We start from the raw sequence: 17,356 nt of genomic DNA, 5'->3' as shown, positions 1-17,356 counted from the left end.
AAAAAAACTATCTCCTGTCTCCTCTCCTTTTCCTTCTCTCTCCATCCCCCATATGCTACTGAAAAATGAGATGTTTTATGTCCTGGATCATAGATTTTAAGTCCTAATACCACAGATGCATAAGAAGCGGGATGCATTATTGACCAACTCTGAATAAAATTACCATAATTCACTTACATTAAGAAAACCCGACCATGTCTTAAGATGGAGCAACCCAATGCTCTCAAATCTGACCATAAATTAGCAACTGAAACATCGAAGGAGAGGAGGAGAGAAAGCAGCTTTCATTAGGAAAGACAGAGAATGCAAAGAAAAGCATCAAGCTGCGACCTCAGTTCCATCTTGGGGAATACTTCCTTTGATGTATTTGCAGAGGCTATCGAATAATGCTTCTGGTTACATTTATGGGAATAACTTTTTAAAATACACTGGGTGCTACCAATTTAACTTACAACATAATAGACAATATAAAGCAAGAGGTATCTGGGATGAAATTGAATAGGATTTCAAAATCTCACATGTAGTTCTCTGAGTTTGTTCTCTTCCTGCAGAGTAGCTGGCGAAACTTGCCTTTGGTCAGGAAAGGAAGCAGGATTCCCTAGCTTTGTGTTGCCATTAAAGTCCCAAGTGGAAGATTTAAGATAGACTATTTGCTCAGCCTATTAAAGAGCTACTTTTAGACTACACTACCTAGTAGTGGCTACAGATCCTAATTTTTAGAGTTAGAAGAAGTAACTTAGAATCCTGGCCCTCAAGTTTTATCTGTCAGCCCTTTTAAATGACAACAGGACATAGATAAGGAGACAAAGATAAACAAGAGGGTGCTTGCACAGTGGACCCGCCATAACATTCTCCAAAAGTAAGTGTCAAATGAGATAAACACGCACATTTAGATCCTTGATTCAGGTTAACTAATTTTTACTATTCCTAACTATAGCCCAACACTGAGTTCCTTACCTTGCCACCAGAAGAGGCATAATCCGGCTTCTCTTTCTGCTGCCTTCTTCCCACCATCTCACAGTGCAGTGAGGCTCCTACCTGACCCCTTCCTGACATAATCTTCTCCCTTTAATGTTTGGTGGGCAGATCTAACTTAGACTTCAGCTGAGAGTGCGAGCTTGAATTTTAATTTTGCCAATGAGTAATTATTTATGAGTGCAATAAATGGCTGAGTTATAAACTCAATTATCTGACATAATCAAGGAATAGGTATTCTGAATATCAGATATTTTGCTAGCAGATCAGTGCTATATGTACAAGTAGACCATTTATTCAGACAGAGATAAAATCTATTTAATGATAATGATATATTCTACTCTGAAATAATATTATGACTCGGTAGGTTATTTTCGGCATTCTCTGAGTAGAACAGAAGCCCTTGCTGGAGAGCACGAGCCCAGCCAATCTCGTTTGCTGCTATAGACACACCTGGCACACAGGAGATGCTCAATGAATGTGTGTTGAGAAACGAATGGTAGAATAAATTTAAGTCGGTCTTTTTTATTTCGAAGGTAATTTAGAATTTTATGATTTCTTAGGATTATCCCATAGTGTAGGTGCATCGTTGTGCCCATTAATAAATTCCTGACTCACGCAGATTGCTAGATAATGGAGTTTCTTGCATTTTCATTTTAGCCAGTTAAAATGATGACTGAGCACGTAGTTTGCACTCTGTACTGAGTTACATGAACAGGCAAATAAAATGAAGTGTCTGACTAATCTCTTACTCACTGTGAGGTTCAGTCCCCCACCTGTAAATTAAGAAGTCAGACAAAAACTCTGTTCATTCTTTTCAGCTCACTTAAGTCACTGGCAGGGAAGATTGGAAATCTGCTCTGAGGTCACAGAGGAAGGGTTGGACCCACTGCGCTGCAGAATCATGTGGCAAGGTTTGGGATACCAAAGACCACCCTCAATATCAATATCCCCATTTAGTGATTTTCATTTAAGGGAAATACTGTGGAAAAGAGCCCTGCAATGCACTCAAGTGCACTCTAACTACAGGATCACACTAATCCAACTAACGCATCACCCATAGTAAAGCTCGCAGACGTGATGAACTTCCTGATGTACTCAGTAGCACCTTTGACACTTTCTTGCCAAAAAAAAAGTTTGATTTGATCTCATCAAGTTTTTAGCTCTAACTTCCATTTATAGGAGACCCTGGGGTAGGGGTGCAAAAAGATACCATGAGAAAACAATCAAACAAATCTTGAATTTGGGAGAAACTGACCTGGCCTTTTTACAAGTCAATGTCATGGAGAGAAAGAGAGAGACAGAGAGGGGTTAAGAGGGAAGGAAGGGGAGAGAAAGAGACTGACTGACTGATGGAGCTATAACAACCAAATGTAATATGCGATTCTTTATTTGAACATGGTTTGGAATAAAACAGAAATCAAAGATAGTTATTGACTAAGTATTTACTTATTTATGGGTATTTACAGGGAAATTTAAACTGTGGACTGGGTATTAGATATTAGGATATTATCTTTAGTTTTGTTAAGTGAAATGAAGGTGTTATGGGTATGTAGCAGGGTATTCTAATTTTTTGGAGATTATGCTGAATATTTACAGTGAAATGTCATAATGTCTGTCATTTACATTAAAGTGGTTCAGAAAAAAACACACACACACACACAAAAACAAAGATGAAACAAATCTGGCTATATGTTAGCAACTGCCAAGCTGAGTGGGGATGTTTGGGTGCTCATTGTATTATCCTTTTGGATTTTCTGTATGTTTGACAATTTTTCTAATAATAATTTTTTAAAAAATGTTCACAGGTAGCTTGTCAGGAACTTCCTTCATAGTACTGAGAGCTCCTAATTAAAATAAAATTTTAAATATTTCCACAAACCATCCTCAATGAGCAACCTGAAGATATCATGACAGACAAAAGCAGTTATAATGACATACATCACAGGTGGAAATCATTTTTGTTCTTAAACCGGTTTTCCAAATTTTCTTTTTTGGAAAAGACTTTTTCAGTTTACCTTTTAAACATGAAAGATCCAAAAAAAGAAAAAAAAAAAGACTTATTTGCCTCAAGCTTGGTCCCTTTTAATTGACAGAAAACCTAACTGCACACACCTCATGCAAACCTACTTTGGCTTTGCCTTCCTAAAACTAGCTTTTGTCTCTGAACTTTACAGAGCAGTTGGAGCTCTTTAATATTTTCTAAGAGGAACATTTCAAACAAGCAACCCCGCAATTTATTCACTACTGCCAAGAATAAAAGTAACAGGTTTCACCACCAAGGCCTTCCAAGGCTTTACAGGACTTTTAAGGCAAAGCATCACTCCTTCACCTGCAGGTTGGCTCCCTTAATGCATCTGTCATTTGTTTGGCTCTGGAGGAAACTATTTGATTACACAAAATTCTTTTTAGATCAAGTTTAAAATCTTAGCCACACCGGGACAAGTTGCAAAGCCTGCCAGCTCGATGGGTTAACACTTGGACATACTGAGCCAAGGACAAAGATAAGGAACAACCACAGGTTAAAATCAGAAGCTTGCAGAACTGAAAAGGAATGAGCATGAAAGATGCAAGGCTTAGCTGGGCCTTTCTAAGTGCTTCACTTGCCGTTACTGCATATTAGATGATTTATTCCCCCTACTTCTTGTAAATGAAGACCCTAAGAGGCGCTGGTAAGCAGAGGTAAATGCAAAAGCCCCCAGTGCCCGTTGGCTCCATCCACCGCTGTGCCACCTATGCATTTTGAAGTTGGCAAGTCACCAGACATCTTTATGTCCCTCGTTTCCCATACCTTATTATAGGGCCCATCATTTTTAAAAGCATTTAAATGAAGAAGATGTTAATCCCATTCATTCCACTTTACCAGGGAACATGTCAACGATGATTTTTAAAATGCAAAAGAAAATGTCAAAGTATTTTGTTCCCTGGTTAAGAATACATCTGTGGAATAGGAGGGAGGAAATACATAAAACACTCTATGGTCATTCAGGAAATAATTATAAGGTATGTCAAACCACAGAAAATTGAGCAAGCACTAAATTTAAAAAAGGGGGGGGAATGTCTTGTGTCAAAATGGCTTTTTCACTCACTCATTTCAAAAACAAGTTTTGAAAATTAAATTCCATCTACTGGCTCAGAACAGAACACATTAAGGATTGACTGTAATGCCATTATCCATGTGGCAGCTCCCTTTCTTTTCTGCAACTACGTTAATTGACAAAGAAGCCTTGGGGCTCACCTCCCATAGAGCCTTGAAGTCCTTCTGCTCGATGCGGAGCAGTTCACTGCTCTCCCTGGTAACGATGGTCGCATGGCGGGGTGTGTTGTCCAGAATGGACTCTCCGAAGGCTGTCCCAATTCCCAGAGTACAGATGGTCACTGCATCCTGAGAATCCCCAAAATTGGTTATTAGAAAATTAAACATTTAACCGATAAGGGTGATTGCCTTTTCTTTGAATTTAAGTATAATTTATACAAAATAAAGCACTCGATTCAATTGCACAGTTCAAGTTTTGACAAATACATACTCCCGTGTAATCACCAACAAAATCAAGACATACAACAGTCCTATCACCCTGAAATTCCCCTTGTGCCCTTTTCCAGTCAAGACCCTCCCTTCAGTGAGAATCAGTGTTTTGATTTCTATTACCATAAAGGAGTTTAGCTGGCTTTATTTATTTATTTTTTAAAGACCTTTATTTATTTATCTGAGAGAGAGATCATGAGCAGCAGGGAAGGGCAGAGGAAGAGGAAGAAGCAGTTTCCCTGCTGAGCAGAGAGCCTGATGCTGGGCTCCATCCCAGAACCCTGAGATCATGATCTGAGCTGAAGGCAGGCGCTCAACAACTGAGCAACCCAGGCGTCCAGAGTTTAGCTGGTTTTAAAACTTCACGTAAAATCAGTCAGACGAGGGACACCTGGGTGGCTCAGTCAGTTCAGCACCTGCCTTCGGCTCACATCATGATCCCAGGATCCTGGGATGGAGCTCTGCATTGGGCTCCCCTCTCAGCAGGGAGTCTGCTTCTCCCTCTGCCCCCTCCCCCCTCTCGCGCTCTCTCTCTCTCTCAAATAAATAAATAAGATCTTTAAAAAATTGAAGAGTCAGACAATATGCCCTCTTTGGTGTCTGGCTCTTTTTGCTCAACATCATGTCTGTAAGATTCATCCATCCACACTGTCGCATGGATCAGTAATTTTTTTCCTTTTACTGACAAGTACTTTTCCACTGCATGGATATACCACACTTTGCTTATCTGTTATCATACTGGTGAACATTTGGGTTGATCTCGTTTAGGGATATTATAAATAAAGCTGCGAGTAGTAACCTTGTTCAAGTCTTTCTGCGGACAGGATTATCTTTCCATAGGACTACTATCTGTTTTAAGAAAAAAGGAGGGAATCTTTTGAAAATGAATGGAGTATTTTAGTGAGAGGATCCAGTTATGATATTTCAGTAGGTAACCGGAATAGGGAGGCTGTCCCGTCACCTTGTCTTGAAGAGATGAGGAGACTGAGGGCGGGGTGGGGGTTGATTAACATGGCCCCTGCCCACACACACAGTAAGGGATTCAGTCAGAGACTAACCACGGCTCTCAGGCTGTGGATTCTAAGCTTTTTGTATCGTGCTGCCTCCTGCAGCCGCAGCAGAGTAAAAACAGCTTCAGAAGAGGGACAGTAGTGGCTAGTTTATAAAATGCCGGGAAGCAATGATTTTAGTTTCTCAAGGTACACTTAAAAAAGCAATTCCCAATCTGCATGTGACATTGGTGATAATATTTGTATTTAATCCTAACTAGTTTCAAATAAGGGAAATAGCCCCTCAAAGTCACCTGGACATTAATTTTGCAGGGCGTTATCCACTAACGGAGATACGCGAGGGAAAATCTCTGAGTGAGAAAGCACAGTTTTCCTTTCATGCATCTAATATACGATAATAGGCAAATGTTATTAAGATCAAGTTAGTGACTCTGTAATCACATTACTAAGACAAATGCCCGTAAGAATCCAGTTCCTTGAACCATAGAAAATTGCTTCTGCCCAGATATTACCATATACAATTGTGTTCAGGAAAATAAAATCAATATCTCAGAAAAGAAAGAAAGATTGGGGGGAAGTGTAAGAATAGCCTGTTAATAAATTTTCCAAAGAGGCAACTGCAAATAAATTCAGTCAGAAAAATATCCCCAGAACTGAAGTATCAATGTTCAGTGAGTTAGGTAAGAGTAATTTTCAAATTCTAGTAAAAGCACGAAAGGATTTATGATAAATCACGGACTTCCATAAATTCTTTAGACTATCAGCTTCCCTTGAGAATCCCACTTGCCTCCTTTCTCATCTGGACACTTCAGAAAGGATTCTTTTGTCTAATTTGTATTTTCCAGTGTAAAATTCTATTTTAAAACCTGACAGGGATGTACCAATAATAACACTCCTGCTACCATCTGCGTAGCTTAAATATCTAAGGTTATCCACACAGTATAACACAAAAGAACTAAGAAGATCTGTTATTCATGAGCTACTTGTAGATTTTTATGGGTTGAACTGACTTCTCTCTTGCCTCCTACCTCTGACTATGTAGTCTGTCACCAAAAGGTATACAAAGAACGACACAGGCTGTGAAAATCACATGAGCCTGGCCTCTTGCTAGTAAACAGCTCTTGTGACAAAAGACTGAAAGCATTCTTGGCTGTCCCTGGGAGAATTTAACATTCCCTGTGCTTTCCGTAGATAACATTAGTCCTGTTAGCATTGTCAGAGCAGGTCATAGGTCAGGACGTCTGCAAGAGGACACTCCTAGCCTTGGCCCTTTGATCAAGCATCTTGGCTCATTTCCAGGGTCCCTCGATCTCCCACCAGAACCGAGTATGAGATCCGTCCTTCCACGTTTCCTCCTTCATACATGATCCTCTTCAGTTTAAGGTCAGGCAGTCACAAACACAAGATAGGATCTTGAAATTAGGACTGGAAAACCTCACCTGAAAGGAGTGCTGCTTCTAAGTTCAAACTTAACTTTCAGCAGACTCAGTATTTTTAGGACAAATGCACTTAGAAATCTGAATAGATTTGGGAAGTATGGATTGGGCACTGGAAAGACAAGGGTCCTAAGAAGAACATTTTCACTCTAAAGATCACTCACTACCTTTAGAGTCCACTTTAGAGTGCTATTTTTTTTTTGAATCCCAGACAGGGCATGGCGATGTGCTAAGGAGAGAGTTATCCAAAAGAGACATTTGCATTCCTGGGTGCCCTCCCTTAGCAGAACTCAGACAGGTTGCTCAGTATGTACACTGAAAGGCAGGATGAATGTGAGTCCATGCGGTGGAAGCAGTCTTAGTCGGGCCCACACTCATATCCGACCAGACACCCACGGTCAGAATTCCAAGCTGGAACCCCTACACTTAGGCTCATCGGTTGCCTTTGCCTGGGGCTGAAAGTGTCCATTTCTGAATGGAATACCACTGTTTCTTTAAAGCTTACACATGCTCTAGAGATCTGCTCATGTCTCTGTACTTATTTAACAGAGACTACTACTCAGGCTGTTTTGTTTTCTGCTCATTCACAGATGAAGGTACAGAAAGGCCACCAGCAAGAAAATGTTTACGGTGACACAGAGGCTGAAGAAACTGGCTGGCACTTGCTCAGGGAATATAAAATATTAACAACAGCCAAAGAAATGTTCTACTTTGTGATAAGATGGCAACTTCTTTTAAGGATTTTCAAACATGAAATGTAGATTTAAAACCTGGAATGTCTGTAGCATAGGAAGGCAGATGTAGCCGATGCGGCTGGGGTCCTGCGGGACTTCCCTCACTCTTGGCCTCAGCCACCCCCGAAGTCACCACAGCTTTCTGGACAGCTGCCATACACACGTGCGGCTCTCTCAGGCACCTGCACTGCCCCACCTGAGGCCAGAGTGCTGGGCAGTCAAGGCCTGTAAGTGGTGACCTCCGCCAAAGAGGCAGGAGAGTAAGTAGGAAGATAAGTACACTGGCTTCCTAACCCTACACGGTTTCTTAGATGGTTACCTGGAAGACTGAGCCCAGTTGAAATCCTCTCACCACACTTTTATTGGCTTTCCTTCTTCCTTGTCTCACGTCCCTACTCCCTTACAAGTCTTCCTGGGGTCACTTCAAAAAAACCACTTGCAACTAAATCCTAGTCTCTAGGTCAGCTTCTGGGGCAAGCCAGAACAAGAGACTGGGTTAGCCAGACATGGCTGTGCGAGTCCTGGGTTACACAGAGACCTCTGGGGAGGTGCTGGGCTGAACCAGCATTCTCCAAGGGGACTTCTGCAATAGGGACAGATGACAGCTTATCACTTTCTGCTTTGCAGCAGAAACGTAGTAAGTGTAATACCCCTTGGGTGACACATGGAAAGATTCCTTGTGTTAGTAAAGCATATTGGGTCTCTGAGGCCAATTCCACTCTATCAGGGGTGAGGGCACTCGACAAAAGAGTGACCTGTGGCATGTCACTGACACGTCATCTGGTTTCTTCATCTCATCTGATGCAACTGTCTTTCACCTGTCAGTCAACCTGATCCCTCTTTTTCCTATCCTCTAGAACACTTAATCACCCACTTACCCTTAACAGTACACAGCCTACGTTGTGTGGGCCTGCAGGCGGGTCTCCGTGTGTGTGAGTGGAGTACCATGTGCCATGCTCTGGGCCAGGTGCTCGACTATGATGCCTTGTTTATTCCTCACAACATTTAAAAAGATAATTTATTTAAACCGCTTCACACGGGGCGCCTGGGTGGCTCAGTGGGTTAAAGCCTCTGCCTTTGGCTTGGGTCATGATCCCAGGGTCCTGGGATAGGGCCCCGCATCGGGATCTCTGCTCAGTGGGGAGCCTGCTTCCTCCTCTCTCTCTTCCTGCCTCTCTGCCTACTTGTAGATCTCTGTCTGTCAAATAAATAAATAAAATCTTAAAAAAAAAAAACTGCTTCACACGGAGCCTGACTCAAAAGAAATGCTTAATAAATTTTGGATATTCTTATTGACGGTAATATTACAACAATCCTGAAACATCACTGCTATTTCATAGGCTGAGGAAAATCAGGCCCAGAGATATTCAGGAACCTGTCCAGGGGTCTGGCTAGCAAGCAGAAGAGTTAAGACTAGAACTAGTCAGTTTAAACACCTCTCTATACCTCTTTAATTACCATATAAAATTGAAGTACTACTTGCCAAGGCTCAATAGGAAAATCAATTAAATGATAATTAAACCCACACAGGTTTTTTTTTCAATCAGCCAATCTATATATTTATTTACATATATATATATTTATCTACGTATATTGAGTCCTAGTCTCTAGGAAAATAGAAAATAGCACTGTTCCCCCTCTAACCTTCCAATTCCAATACTGGGGTCTGCTTGACCCTCACCAGTGGATCAAATCCAATGCAGGCAGGGGCACCAACTCTCTTTCTCATTAGAAGAAATGTAAACAATCATCGTTTTCCCCACTCTGATCCTCTGCCCCAATTCTGATTATAGAGTTCCTACCTCAGTTGGGGAGACGGAGTTTCTGTCTTTCCATGGCTCTCCTTTGGTAACCACCTAGTATCTTAATTCTTTTCAAAATGGCCAACTGCCTGGTTCTGATGGTGCTCTCTGGGCCCCAGTCCCTCCCCAGAACCCTTCTGTGGCCAGGCCTGTTCATCAGCACACCTGGCTACCCTCTTCCATCACTGGGCCTGACTCCCTGCCCATCATGTGACCACTAGTTAGACCTCTTCAGCCCTTCATCCTACTAACCTAGGGGCCATACTGCTCCAATGTTCAGCCTCCTCTTATGTCCTGCCCAGCATGCCTGAACATGCCCTCACGACAGCTTCTACCTCCACCATGAATGGCGTCCAGTTTCCAGGCTCTCCTCCTCTACCCAGCTATGCACCAGCTGAAATCATGAACACTATCTCGGCACAGTATGTGTTTCAGTGGGATAAGCTGGGTCTGGTTATCTCCATTCATAAAAGTTGGTGTCAAGTAAGTTAGCAACTATGTCAACAAAGCTACCCTGATGGAAGGCAAGGGACAGTGGACAAAAGACACAGACCTGGAGGTGCCCAGAGTCCGATAGCTCCATCCCTGGTGGGGAAAATCCCCTGCAGGCAGTGTGCTGAGGAAAGCATAGCCTTGTAGACTACATTCAAAACTCTTCTCTGCCAATTGTAGCTGTGGGTAGAATGATGCCAGGATGCACAATATCCTCATTTATGAAATGGGCACCACCTTTCTTATAAGATTATTAGCAGGATTCAATATAAATAAAATGATATGTAGACAGTTTGGTATGTTCTTGGCACACAGTAGATTCTCCATACATAATGGAAAAGATTATTTCTGACTTTGTCATATTGATATACATGTATAGGTTAACCACGTTTCTAAAGAGCAAATGATATTTTTCTATTATTTAAGGAACAGAGAATCTCTACATTCATTTTGTGTTAATCTTCAATTAACGACGGTTTTTCAACACTTAAATTCCAAGTTTCTCTGTCTCTCAGTCCGGATGTCAAGTGGTTTGAATGATCTGCAAAACACTTCAGCTCTCTGGGGGAGCTTGTATTCAAAGGAACCCTTCTGACGAATCCTGCTGCAAATCAAAGAATCCTTTTGTGCTGCTACTAATCACCCCTTAATTTGTCTGCTTTATACATCTGAATTATGATATACTAGGTTTTCTTAAAGCAGGCGTTGTCATATGAAGCGTTTTGTTTGTTGCATTATAAACACAGCTACACTGTGAGAATAGGAATGGTGTTAAGAAAGCCAAAGGCTACGCATCACTGATACCCGAGGTAAAAAAAAGTGTGCCTTGCAAATGTGTATACACATCTGCTGAAATCCAGCTTACACGAGTTACAGGCAATCTGACGAAATTTAAAATAACTAACAGTCATCAAAACAGACATAAGAATTCTCTGTGATAAGTACATCAAGGTTTTTTCTTAACTCTCCTGTAACTTCAAGGGATATCAGATTTTTTTAGAAAGCATATTTAAATCATTTCTATATTAATGACTCAAGAAAAATTAACTGTCTCATAGCACGTCTACTGTTTTGACCACACGTTGGGTTTAACATCAGGGAACAAATTGGTCCTTTGAGTGCGTAGACCCTGAAACATAAATTCTTACAAAGCAGATATTTCTATGATTTTTATTTTAGGCCTATATGCAGCACTTGTCATTAAGTCTGGTAGTGCCTGGCTTTATTTCATGAGCTTCAGTTCAGTACTGGAATTTATTGAGGGCTCCAAGTCCTTTTAAAAAATAAAAATGTAAAGATACCTAAGCTCTGAATTTGTCAAGACATTAAAACTGCGTGTGCTCTCTGAAGAATTTATTGCCAAGCACAAAGGCAAAATACTCCCAAGTCACGTGTGTTTTTTCCTAACAGACAGTGAAGGCGGGTTTGTTGCGTTGACAGCACGTGGCTGGCATCAGGGTGCTCGGCACAGCTTAACGAGATCATTCAAGCTGGCTGCAGGAAGTTTGGATGAGAATGGACCAGCATTAGCGTTCTGATAACTGAATCAGAGAGGCCAGCTTCACGGGGTCGCAGAGCCAGGGCTGCATCCACCCAAACAAGGAATTAATGGCAACAAAACAAACCACAGCACGTGCGGGCCTCACGAAGGATGCTAACTAAACTCCTGATCGGTCCCTAACCAATAGCATGACCTGAGCAGACAAGTCACAGGAGACGACAAACAACTACCGTAAGTTGGCAGCTCTCGCATTTCAAGGGCTCATTAAATGGTCTAGAAAAGGTTCCCTCATGACAGCAATGTTCTCTGCCTGAAAGTAATGGGATGAAATGAGAGTAAATGAGAGTGTCAGACAGGCTAAGACAGAAAGACAGAGAGAGCCATATGACAGAGAGACATGCCTGTCCTTCAAATTTCATAAACAAAACCCCAACATTTACAAACGTCTTTGATGTAGAGACAAAGAGAGGGCAAATAAAACCACATTTTACTTTAGGGAAGTACCAATGAGAGATTGTTTTCCAAAACTGGACCAAAAATTGCCAGAGAATGTCACAGAAACAGACGAGAGGGTGGATAACATCCACGTGCCAACAGCAGCCAGGACTCTGGGATCCCACGGAATGGCTGAACAATATGGATTGTTGAAGTCTTGCCATTCCAATACCGCGCACATTTCCTGCTTTCTCTATGCTAGCACTGCCCTCTTGTGATAAAATGAGAACATTGCAGGCACTGCAACAGGCAGTGCTCCACTCTGGGCAACAAATACTTCCTTCAGGAATTAGTAAGGAAAAAGTACCAGAACTCCTGCTCTGTGGCAAGCTTTGTATTAAGCGGTTTATAGACTTTAACTCATTTAAGGTAAGAATTATCCCCAACTTATAGGTAATCTAACTTGCCTAAATAGTCACACAGCAATGAAGTGGCAGAGAGGATTTGAAAAGAGGTTTGATTTTAACTGCTGTGTTGTATTAGGTAAACACACTTTAAATAAGCGTCTATTACAGAGATGTAGAAGTTTTAATGAATTAATACATCAATCTTATTCTGTATTTTGTAGCATGGACTCCTAGTCACTAAACAGCCATCAGAAATTCTCCTTTCACATGACTGGAAAAATACACTTTTTGGGTATAAATATTAATTATTAAACCTGATATAGTTCTAGGATTTAAATATTTACTACCATGCCAAAAAAAAGCCATTCATTTATAAAATCTGCAGAGAAAAACAGGGCCCTATCTTTCTCTTTCTTTCTGAAACACACATTCATAGAATTAAGTATGGCTGCTTATTTATTGTTTCTGAGTTTCCTACTCACTGTGTATCACTTGTTCCAATGTTCACTTCTCACCCAAAATCCATTCAAATATTAACAAGAAAAGCGTACACCCATAGCATTATTCATTCTAGTAGGAACGTAAAATCTCCAACTTTTAAGCCATTAAGTTAAATATGTAGCCAAGACAGGCAGGTTCTTGAGTACAAAGTTCAGCTGTGGGCGTCTGAAGGCGTTTGTGTCCCGGTTAGGCGTAGGTAAGAGACTGAGCGTGGGGACAGGTATCAGTGGGAACTGGGAGGATGGATCCTTGATGGGATTGGTGCTGCCAAGTGGAAATCTACATGAGCATGTGAGCCAGTTGGTTACTGTGGGCTGGTGGCATGGTCTGTGGGCAGGTCCCCTTGGTAAGCACACGGAGCTTCAAGGGGTAAGACAGAGAATAGCCAAGGCAGAAAAGGTACCTGGAAAGTTGGAATAGGTGCTTCTGACAACTACACATGGACATGGGGTATGGGTGTTTTGAGAGAAGGTTTTGTTTATGGAGAAGTGGAAGCAATATAATTTACAGGAAGATATTTCCAAGGATAGCGGTCTCTAAAAGTTCATCAAAATAACAGAAATAGAATAGTCTGTTTTTCCCAAAATCCTCAGCACAAACACAGTTTCAAGGCCATAGCAAAAGAAATGAAAGCAATGTAGCATCAGCCCCTCAGGGAAGGTCTCTGAGAAGTAGGGCTCTTTACCTCTTTCTTCATCCAGAGGCTTTTGTCTTTCCCCTCCAGTCTGGCTTGAAGCCTCAGACTGGGGGAACACACCCGAAGGGAAGCAGAAGAGTGTTGGCTTGGGGCTCTGCTGGGAAAGGAGTGTGTGAGAGGGAGAGAAGTTGGTTCCAACCAGCACTCAGTAGGATTTTATACCACTGTCTGATGTGTCCTGAGTCAGGAGCAGACCCACAGGGCGATAGAGTCTGTCTGCTAGGTTACGCCTCCCCAGTTGGCAGACTTGTGGTTTCTAAACTGACCGGGTGGACCAGCTCCAGGCGAAACTGGGAGGTGAGCCATCCTCGCTCCTCACAGTCCAATGACTTTTTGTCTTTATCCTCCCCTCCCAGGAAAGGGCCTGAAGTTTATATCACCACTAAGTGGAGTGTTTGTATTTTAATACTTTTCCCAAATGTGGAATCAGTAGCTCTTTGTCAGAATCTTAGGCACCAGTGATCCAAGGGGACAAAGAAGGATCTATCCACCACCACCACCACCCACGGACACTAGAGACTCTCGGGAGCGAATGCCCACTGAAGACCCCTTGCAGACACCCAGGCAAATGGCCACACATGCCAGCTAAAGGTAAGGATGGCAAGAGCAGGGCATGGATTGGGTAACGAAGTCATGGTGATTTCTAGCTCTGTGGGTCACCACTGTGTCATCTTGAGCTGACCACTCATTCATCTGAGACTTGAGCAAGATACAATCCAGCTGGGCCTGCCTGCTAGGGTGGCTCAAACAAAACAATGTAAGTGAAATGCTTTCTAAATGAGGAGAGTTACTTCCACCATACTCCTAGCATGCCACCAATGAGAAGGAAGTGTGAGTGACCCTCAACCTGGAGTCCAAAGAACTCAAGAAGAATCTGGCAAACCAACCATAGGGAAGGCAAGAAGCTGTGTTTTTTTAACCTAGTGTGCAAAAAAGTATAAGGGAATGATGAAAAAGGAGGAAAAGTATTATCTTAAAGCAGGCAGAAAGGTAATAGAAAGTTATGAGCCAAATAAAATATTTATGCTCGTCGTATTCTTCAAATTTATGTGGTTTTATCTTCCTATCACCATATAAAAGAAATAGGGTGATTTTCTTCAGAAAAAATTCCATCAGATCAATAATGCCTAATAAATGTATGACATAAACATACTATTTCAGAATCTGTGAAGGGTTGTCTTTCTTGTGTGCTCCTTATTTCAATTACTGGCATCACCACCTACCCCTTCCTCTGAGTCAGAATCCTCACTTTCCTTCAGGCCCCATACATCCCATCAACACAAACTCCAATCCTGTCACCTCCACCTTGTACACAGGGCCTCAATCTCCCTCCCTTAGCATCCCTACGTACCTATCCTACCCTGTAACCTAGAAACCTTTTTGAAGAGATGGGCCACACTCATTTAACTGATGATCTAAAAGGTGGTGTAAAGAGAGCCCCACATCCCAGCAGAGCTTGTCTTAGGTGGAGCAAACGTCTGCAAGATGGACTTGGAGGTGAGACGTGTGGAGCTCTAAGCTGGAATCAGGTGGATGGTTGAGGGAGCTACAGGGGAAAAGCTTCACTCCACGTTCATTATTACTTCTGGGTGGCACCTGTACAACCGTAATGGTCAAGGACTTGAGCCCCACAACCACAAAGAACTGGCTCTGATACCTAATGGCTGTGTGGTCTTTATTTAGCATCGCCTTTGTAAAATGACACTAATGATAGCACTAAAGGGGGCAGGGCCCTGTAGTTGAGCAGCCAATGAAATAATTAATGAAAAGTGCTTTTCACAAACATGTAGGGGCGCTCTATTACCACGATCTATGTCTGCTCTTATCCCACCATTCCCGCCGAGCTAACATCCTACTGAAGGGTTAAAGGGCATCTCTGAGACTCAGAGATAATTTTTGGAATTTATCACTACCATCTCTGACTTCTGACTCTCAGATGAGAAGAAAGGCACACAGGTCAGGGAGAAACTTGAATGAAAATGGAGGGGCAGGCTAGCAACAGCCCTACTCACTTTTAAAGATTTCACTCTTCTGTGCTGTTACCTCTTTTCTCTTTCCTTAATCCACTCTTAGTCTCTTTAACTTTTCTTCTTTTTCTTTTCCTGCCCTGCTTACCCTTTTTCCTGTGTGAGCAACAGGAAGAACATGAAATTTGGAGTTTGTCAGACCTGAATTCAAATCTTCATTTGGCCATGTATGTTTGTGTGGCCCAGGGAAATTTATACCTAATGTCACTGAGCCTTGTTTTCAATCCCAGCTGTAAAACAGAGCATGAATGCTGAAAGATGATGCACACAGAACCCCTAGCAAGTAAGCTACACTGAAGGCACTTAGCAAAGTTGTTTCTGGTCTCTAGGGGTAGCAATTTTAGGTCTTCCCTTGCTTCTCCCATGGCCCAAGCTCATTTCACTCCCCATTGGGGTAGCTGATGGTTAATTTTATGTGTCAGCTTGGCTTAACCAGGGTTAAGTTAACTTTACCAGTTGTTCAGTCAAACATTAGCCTACATTTTATTGTAATCTAAAGATTCTGTTTAACATTAACAATCAGTAGACTTTAATCAAAGCAGATTATCCTCTATAATATGGGCCGGTTTCATCCAATCAGTTGAAGGACTTAAGAGCAAACATGTTTCCCTTGAGGTTTCCCAAAGAAGATGGAGTTCTGCTTTCAGACTGTGACACAGGAATTCTGCCTAGGTTTCCAACTTTCAGACTCAAGACTGCAGCATCAAGTTTTGCCTGATCTTCACCCTGCTGGCTTACCATACAGATTTCAAACTTACCAGTCTCCACAATCATGTAAGTCAATTTCTTAAGATAAATATCTATCTATATATCTATCTATCCACCCATCTTCTATTTGTTCCATTTCTCTGGAGAACTCTGACTTAGAGACTGTACTATTCTTATAGGCTAACTCATCACCCTGATTTGGCCACATCACTAGTAGGCAGAGATCCAGAGCCCATTACAAGGCCAGCATAGGGGGAAATGGCTTTTTTGTTTCTCCCTGTCAAACAACTTGCCACGGGAGGAGATTCAGCCATCTTGCTCATTCTCTTTAGCTTCTTCCTCCCAAGGGGTGGCAACCATGTCGTGCAGGTGACTGTCTGAGCTGGCTGGAAGCCTGGGCCCTCCGTGTTTCTCTGACTCCTCTCTGGAGGGTTGGAGGATGTAGAAGTCGATGAGCTTTCTCTTCTATATAGCTTAATGATGGAAATTAGTCCAGAAAACCCTCGTTGGACAATGTGTGGTGACATACACAGAGGAGGCAGTAAGGCAGCTTTGGTATAAAGTTAAAACTCTTAACAACTTAAGATAAGACCAAGCCCAGCTTAGGAAAGTTCTCAGCATGTGTTTAAGGTCAAAACTACAGTTGAAGTGAAAGGTTTGTTAAGATTTTAAAAACCCCACAGGTAAAAAACAAAGTGTTACTCAGCTATTCTTTGTGAGAACCCCATGCTGAGAGAGAACTGGTCCAGGGAAATATTCCAGGAGCCCCCGGCCAAATCCAATTTTAATACCATCACAATCTCATGCCAGCTTTGAACATTTGATGTCTCAGCACATCCCTGCTGATGTTATTTATCATTCCTTAGATACATCTCCTCTGCCTTTCTTCTTCTTCCTCTTCTCTTTCCTCCCTGTGTTTTCCTTCCCTTCTCACCTTTCTCCTCCTTAATTCTCATCTTGCTCCCCTTTCCTCTCTTTCCTCACCTTCTCTTTTCAGTTCCTCCCCTTTCTCCATCATCACCCATTCGGGACTACCCAGGGGAGTGAGGAGAACCATCCTCTAGTAGGCCCTGTCCCTTCCCACACCTCCACAAGGTGAGCCCTC

The 17,356-nt window shown here is 42.1% G+C and overlaps 1 protein-coding gene across 2 annotated transcripts in view; it reads right to left on the bottom strand.

Moving 5' to 3' along the window:
- LOC111158917 (Rap guanine nucleotide exchange factor 4) overlaps positions 1-17,356 on the bottom strand; it is a 296,800-nt gene that overhangs the window by 220,420 nt on the left and 59,024 nt on the right. For both annotated transcript variants that reach the window (XM_022521284.1, XM_022521347.1), the window contains exon 4: positions 4,214-4,360. In XM_022521284.1, the coding sequence (XP_022376992.1) occupies positions 4,214-4,360 (147 nt within the window). The remainder of the gene's footprint in view (positions 1-4,213; positions 4,361-17,356) is intronic.

This window comes from Enhydra lutris, unplaced genomic scaffold (assembly GCF_002288905.1).
Source record: "Enhydra lutris kenyoni isolate GAN:26980312 unplaced genomic scaffold, ASM228890v2 scaffoldscaffold1, whole genome shotgun sequence".
Lineage (NCBI taxonomy): Eukaryota > Metazoa > Chordata > Mammalia > Carnivora > Mustelidae > Enhydra > Enhydra lutris.
This window is presented reverse-complemented; position numbering and strand designations above follow the sequence as displayed.